Here is a 7,500-nt window from a genome sequence, read left to right as displayed (position 1 = left end):
AAGCAGAACAGTGCTCGGACCCTTCTGGGGTGTCTGGAGGCCGCGTTGACCTCATGGACAAAGACGCTTATTTGCCTTCCCGTAGGATGGAACACGGAACTCTTATCATAAATCTGGCCAGAGGTCTGCCCTCGTGAGGAGGCAGCCAGCATGGAGGCTGGGCTCATCGCAATAGAGGATACTTAGTGCCAAGCTCCAGACTTTAGCTGGACTCTGGTGGGCAGGGGTCAGGGACAGCCACGGCTCCGAGCCGCCGGCCGCCTGCCTACCTTGACGGAGAATAACCCCTCCTTGTAAGAAAAGAAGTTCAACTTGTAGTCTTTCTTGGACCCCGCCAGAACATCGATGTAATCAAGGCCTTTGATGGTCACGCTCAGGTCTTGCTTCTCTGGCTTTAACATGTCCACGGTGGCTCGGAATCTAGAAAGCGTGGAAGAGTACGGAGACGTTGCTGTTGTTTGACTGTTCAAGATGAAGAGTTAGGAGGGGCAGCTGGGTGGCTCAGTGGATTGGGAGCCAGGTCCAGAGATGGGAGGTCCTAGCTGTGTGACCCTGGGCAAGTCACTTGACCCCCATTGCCTACCCTTACCACTCTTCCACTTATAAGTCAATACACAGAAGTTAAGGGTTTAAAATAAATAAATAAATAAAGATTAAGGGGTAGGAATATAAGACCTAGAATTGGAAAAAGACATTGGAAGCCATCTAGTTTTTTTTTTTAAAAACCTTTCCTTTTTGTCTTAGCAACAACTTAAGACAGAAGGGCAAGGGCTAGGCAAGTGGGGCTGAGTGACTTGCCCAGAGTCACACGGCTAAGAAGTATCTGAGATCAGATTTGAACCCAGGTTCTCCTGTCTCCAGACCTGGCGCTCTATTTGCTGTGCTTCCTAACCGTCCCCAAACCATCTACTCATAATCCCTTCATTTCACTTATAAGGACCAAGGGAAGCCCATGAAGGGGAAGGGACTTGTTCAAGGTCACACAGAAAGAAGGTAGCAAAACTGAAATTCAGATGAAGAAACTAAGGCCCAGAAAGATTCATTTGCTAGAGGTCACTTTATTGTAAAATGTTATTTTATTTAAAAAAAAACAACAAGCAGACCCTTACCTTCCATCTTAGAATAAATATTGTGTATTGGTTCCAAGGCAGAAGAGTGGTAAAGGCAAGGCAATGGGAGTTAACATAGGAAGTATCTGAGGTCTGATTTGGACCCAGTATCTCCCTTTTGAGGCCTGGCACTGAGCCACTGAGCTTACCTAGGTTCTACGTGGAGGTTACTTTAGCAGTAAGGAGCAATGCTGAGATTTGAACCCAGGCCTCCCAATTCAACATCTAATGGTCTTAACGACCACACTACATTCTGGTCCTTCTTTACTTCCAATTTAGTAGAAAGAACCCTGAACTGATAAGCAAGATTTCTTGGTCCAGCTCTCTTAACAAACTAGCTAGTGATCTCAATGAATTGACTGACTTGAACACTATTAAGTAGTGGGCAGCTAGGTGGTGCCATGGATGGAGTGCTTGACCTCTAGTCAGTAAGACTCCTCTTTCTGAGTTCAAATCTGGCTTTAGATACTTCCTAGCTGTGTGACTCTGGGCAAGTCACTTAACCCGTTTATCTCAGTTTTTTTTTTTTTTTTTGTAAAATGAACTGGAAGAGGGAATGGCAAACTATTCTAGTATCTTTGCCAAGAAAACCCCAAATGGCATCAGGAAGAGTCAGATGCTAATGAAAAAAAATGCCTAAACAATAAATTAAGCACTAGCCAGTGAGGATACAAACATCAAAGCAAGGGACAGATATGTATAAATAAATGCAAAGTGCTTTAGTTTTTCTTACTTTCTTACTTTCTTAAAGGGCGAATGGAACAGAGAGAATTTTGACCCCAAAATAAATTGAATTAAAAAGCCCCCCAATACATAGAAAGTGATTTTTGGGAGGGTCATGGGTGGGGCTGGGGGGAAGCACTAGCTGCTGGGAGAAAAGATCAGGAAAGGCCCAGTGCAGATGGTCCCTGTTTCTTCTCAAGGGCATCACCATCATTCTAGTTGCCCAGATTCATAGCTTTAAGTGGTTATCCCCAACTCCTTCCCAATTCCCTCCCCTCAACTCAAGATCTTGTCAAGCTCAAGATCAAGATCAAGACTTGTCAGGTGTCCCTCTGTCTACACCATAAAGTAGGTGAATTAATAGGAAGGACACTATCCTGGCCAGTGATGATATGTAAAAAGGAGTGGAATTTCCCAAGGGAGAAAGAGATCAAAGGGCTAGAACAGAAAAAAGACCTGCAAATTCTTAGCAGTTCTGAAGTTCTTTCCCAGCACTGTAGTGGAAATGACCCTAAAATTGTCACTGCTGTTCAATTGTGTCTGACTCTTCATGATCCCAAATTTGTGCCGCATTTGGGGTTTTCTTGGCAGAGATACTGGAGAGGTTTGCCATTTCTTCCTCCAGCTCATTTTACAGATGAAGAAACTGAGGCCAACAGGGTGAAATGATTTGCCCAGAGTCACATAGTTAGCACATGTCTATATAGTATTTTTTTAAAAGATATTTACTTTCAATTAATTAATTAATTAGCTAATTAATTAATATTTAGAATATTTTTCCATGGTTCCATGATTCATGATTCCACCCCACCCGTCTGATATTTTATTTTCCCAATTACATATAATATCAATTTTCTGTCTGTGTTTTCTGAAGTTATGAGATACAAATTGTCTCCCTCCTACCCTTTCCTCCCCCCTCTCAGGGATGGCAAGCAATTTGATCTGGGCTATATACATGCATTATCATGCAAAATATATTTCCAAATTATTCCTTGTTGTAAAAGAATACTCATATAAAACCCAAATCACGAAATAAAAACACAAATAAACTAAAGTGAAAAATCCTCTGCTTTGATCTGCACTCCAGCTCCAACGGTTCTTTCTCTGGAGGGATAGCATTCTTTTTCGAAGTCCTTCGGAATTGTCCTGGATCACTGTATTGCTGAAAGTAGCTAAATCTTGCACAGTTGATCACCTCACAATATTGCTGTTACCGTGTACAATATTCTCTGAGACAGCGTTTGAACTCGAGCCTTCCTGACTCCAGGCCGAGCACTCTATCCACAATATTTTTGTACAGGTCGGTCTGTTTCTCTTTAATGACACGTTCATGGTAAGCTCCCAGGAATGGAATTATGGGGTTAATGGGTATGATCAGTGTTTTGTCTTTTCTTATAAATTGCTAAACTGCTCTCCAAGAAGTCTGCCCTCCTCTAGAGTTCTGCCAACGATATAAGAGAATGTCTTCCTTGTAGCCTTGCCAAGTCTGAATTTTGTCACTTTGGGGCTATTTTCTGCCCTTCCCCAGTTTCATGGGTGTGAAGTTGTATTTTAATGACTTAATGAAAATATTTCAAATTATAAAAGAGGTATAGTGCAGGGCTAGGAGTTTGTATGACCTGAGTTCCAGTCCATCTTCAGACACTAGCTCTATGAACACTTAACCCCTGCCTCAGTTTCCTCATCTGTAAAATGGAGATAATAAAAGCACCTGTCTTCCATGATTGTTGTGAGAATAAAATGAGAGTGTATTTGTAAAGCACTTTGCAAATGTTAAAGTGCTATATAAATGCCAGTTATCATTATATATACATTGTTCCACTAAAACTACTCTCTCCAAAGTTATCATTGGTTTCTTAATTGCCAAATCCAATGACCTCTTCTCACTCCTCTTTCTCTTTTCTCTTGTTTTTCCTTTGTTTATTAATGGTTTGTATTTCTGCCTTCAAAAATTGGAAATGACAGCTTTATCTAGAGAACTTGACATATTCAACTTGCTTTTTTTTTTTTTTTTAAACCTGTGTCTGCACCCTAACCTTAAGTGTCCCGACATGCTTAGGGGAAGTGGCTCTCCGGCCACAGGCTCTGCTTTCTGAATTCTGATAGACTGGAGAACTTTGCCAAGCAAGCAGAGAAACTCCGCTTTGGACCTTTACCTCTGCAGCTTGTTCAGCCAGTTTTCGACCGGCAGTAGCTCAACATAGGGCGTTTTGCTTGGCACCTCCCGGAAGATATTGGCTATTGGTTTGGGAGCTTCGGTCGTCCCTTGAAGAATATAGAGCAAGCCTGTTCCGTCAGGGAGTGGGAAGAAGAGTGTGCCCTAAGAAGAAGAAACAATAATGGCAGAAATATAGTTAGGGCCCTCTGTTGGTCAATAGAATTAACTCTGGGAAACCTTAACAGGGCATCCCCTCATCACAGCAACTAGTGTTGAGGACCCGAGGGATATTAATGGAAAGCCACTCACTGGGGACAAAATTATCTTCCTGGGGACATGAAAAAACCCAGAAATTTCCAATCTAATGGGGGTATAAGGATATCAGTGCACAAGACCACATACCAAATGCTTCCGTCCATCGACATTCATGGTGAGGGGCTTGTAGGTTATCTCATAGGGCCTGTTTTGCTGATGGGCTTCCAGGACGAAATACTCTGGTCCTTCCCAGTGTTCGCCTTCAAAAATGGGGTGGAGATTCCATGGCCGATTGGTTCGGTTAGATAACATGATGGTCTGGACGTGTTTGGAGCGCACCTGACAGATGAAATTCACGGTCTGGAACAAAGAGGTACCATCGTTAGCTTTAATGGGAAATTCCTTGGGCTTGTACAGGGTGTGCTGGGGATGTAAGGAAGGAGGTTATCCATCTTTTATGGAATGGGAGGCACACATTGAAAAGTGCTAACTAAAATCCATAATGGAAATAGTAGGTCATTCAGTTACTTTAAGACCTGAAAAAAAAATAAGGCTTGGTCACTGGTTGGTTGTATTTTTCTTTCTAATCCTGTGAGTTTCTGGAGAAGTCATTGGAAAATGTTGGTAGGAGCACCCCAACTCCCCCGCTCTGTGATTCCTGCCTAGAATTGGGCCCAAATCTCCTGTGTGTGAGTTGGAATTCTACCTTTGTTTCACTGCTGTTGGTACACTTCATTGTAAAATATTTTTATAGATATGCCAGTATTTCTCAAATCATGGCCCGTGGACCATTGGGAGTCCCCAAGACCCTTTCAGGGATTCCACAAGGTCAAAATGATTTTTATAATAATACCACAATGGGATTTTTCTATTAAAATATTTCTCCCTTTTCTAACTACATATTCATGTAAAGCTGGACTTTCCTCATGTACTTCAATCTAAATAATAAATTTTGATGGATTAAGCAGATATGAGAGGCAAGCTGCCTTCTATGAAGCTAGATATTAAAAATAATAGCGAAAACATGTAAAACAACACTATCTCACTTTTTGCCTTAGAAAATAGCTGTTTCTGGACCTCTATGTGTATGTGTGTATGCTTCAATATTTCAAGTATCTGTTGATTTTGTCAGGGACCACGCTCCGTTCCACATACTGATATGGATAGCAATCTCTCTATGACTTCTCTAATGGCCTTTAGCAGTTGCTAGAGCCAAATAATTTATTATCCTGACTTAACCAGTCTTCTAATGATAGAATATCCTTGCCTATCCCAATTTCTGTTGGGGGTGCCATCTTCCAATGATATGCATGAGAAGGCCTGTAGTCAACACTTCTCTTGTATGGCAGGACCTGACAGAGAGCAAGAGTATCTTTTGAGCTCATTGCCACCGACACACCACAACAAAGGGAAGGATATTGTTGGAGGGGATGTGCATGGGTCTATTTTGTCTGTTAATTTGTATTATAGTTTCAAGTTTATGCACCAGTCAGACTATAACCAAGTACCTCCAATGAGTCAATGAATCAAAATGAATCAATCTGCCCTATTCATTATATTGCTTTGTCTTGGCTTTTTGGTTTGTAATTTGGAGAGACTTACTTCTTTTATTCCGGCCACATTTACGCAGGTTCCAGACAGAGTCAGCAGGAGAGGTTTGCGCCCCTGGACACTACAAGGTAAGTTTTTATAGAGGCTGTCCTTGCCTATCTCAGTAGGATGATAGGTCACTTCAAAAGCAACCTCCATTCCAGGGGTAATGTAGCCTTTTTCTGGTTGAATTGAGAAATTCGGTGCAAATTTCTTGACATGCCAATGGAATCTTTTTAGAGACAAGGAAAAAAGAAGGAAATTGTGAAGGTACCTATGCATTGTCTACCAAATCCATTAATCCCACCTTCTACACGAAACCTTTCTGGTACTCTTCTTTCCTTTATCTTAGTGGCTTTCCTCTGAAATTACCCTTAATTTAACTTACTTCTTGTTTGTATATATTTGTTTCCCATTAGATTGTAATACCCTTGGAGATAGGGACCGTCTTTTTGTATCCCCAGAGCTTAGCATAGTGCCCAGCGCATAGTAGATGCTTGATAAATATTAGTCAGTCACTACACATTGACTAAGACACTACTTTGAGGAGGGGGAGCATTCCAGGCATGGGGAATAGCCAGAGAAAATATCAGTTCCCTGTTCATTGTTCCTTCCAGGATCCACTGGATTGGAGAGGACATGTTGAGGAGAAAGGTGTAAGAAGACTGGAGGAGAGAACGATCAACAGGACCAAAGTCTGCAGAAAGGTTGAAGAGAAAAAGGAGTGAGAAGAGGTCATTGGATTTGGCAATTAAGGAATCAATGATAACTTTGGAGAGAGTAGTTTTAGTGGAACAATGAGTTAGGGAGATGGATGGTAAGGGGTTGAAAAGAGTGAGAGGAGAGAAAGTCAGGGCACCTACTATAGGATGAATTTAGCAGAAGAAATAAAGGACAATAGTTAGTCGGAATGAAAGGATCAAGAGAGGGTTTTTTGAGGATGAGGGTGACATGGGTATGTTTATAGGTAGTAGGGTAGCAGCCAGTAGAGAGGGAAGATTGAGATACTTGACTGATTGACTTATTCCTGAACCTGGAGGTGAAGGATTAAAGTCATTACTTTTAATCCTAGTGGAAAGATTGGATCCTCCTGGGAGGCAGGACAGGCTGATTAACATCCTTGGGAAAGATAAGGTGAGAACTGCTGATACCTGGGATCTCATGGTAAATGCCAAAGGACATGGGAGCCAAGTCAGATGCTTAAGTGTTGGGTCATTGTGCCACCTTAAAATCTGCCTCTTTTACAGAATTAGGTTAGGATCAGAGAAGGATCCAGTTTTTCAGGTGGATTTAGCATCTAAGAGCATCTCATTCCTGGTCCTGGCCTTCACATAATAAAATTGAAGAAGATAGACAGAGGCACTGGAGAGAGTCTTGGATATTGGTCCTGTCTCTTCCACTAATATGCTTTCTGTGAGACCTCAGGAAAATCACATTCCCTCTTGGGATCTCCGTTTCCTCATCTGTGTAGTAAAAGGAGTAGAAAGAAAGACTTGTCTAAGGTCTTTTCTAGATCCAATAGTCTATAAGTCTATGAGAATTCCAGTAATGATGTTGTGGGCTGGGAGTGGGGTGGGTTCTTCCTTCCTTCCTTCCTTCCTTCCTTCCTTCCTTCCTTCCTTCCTTCCTTCCTTCCTTCCTTCCTTCCTTCCTTCCTTCCTTCCT

At 41.9% G+C, this 7,500-nt stretch overlaps 1 protein-coding gene across 1 annotated transcript in view; it reads right to left on the bottom strand.

Annotated features, from left to right (window-relative positions):
- Nucleotides 1-7,500, bottom strand: part of HYDIN (HYDIN axonemal central pair apparatus protein) — a 417,120-nt gene that overhangs the window by 10,348 nt on the left and 399,272 nt on the right. Inside the window, exons 73-76 of the mRNA XM_044659361.1 lie at nt 5,848-6,067; nt 4,393-4,605; nt 3,989-4,152; nt 270-420 (exon numbers count right to left, since the gene is read on the bottom strand). Coding sequence (XP_044515296.1) covers nt 270-420; nt 3,989-4,152; nt 4,393-4,605; nt 5,848-6,067 — 748 coding nt within the window. The remainder of the gene's footprint in view (nt 1-269; nt 421-3,988; nt 4,153-4,392; nt 4,606-5,847; nt 6,068-7,500) is intronic.

The sequence above is a fragment of the Gracilinanus agilis genome, chromosome 2 (genome assembly GCF_016433145.1).
Source record: "Gracilinanus agilis isolate LMUSP501 chromosome 2, AgileGrace, whole genome shotgun sequence".
Taxonomy (NCBI): Eukaryota; Metazoa; Chordata; class Mammalia; order Didelphimorphia; family Didelphidae; genus Gracilinanus; species Gracilinanus agilis.
Note: the sequence above shows the minus strand (reverse complement) of the source record. Positions and strands in the feature narration are given on the sequence as shown.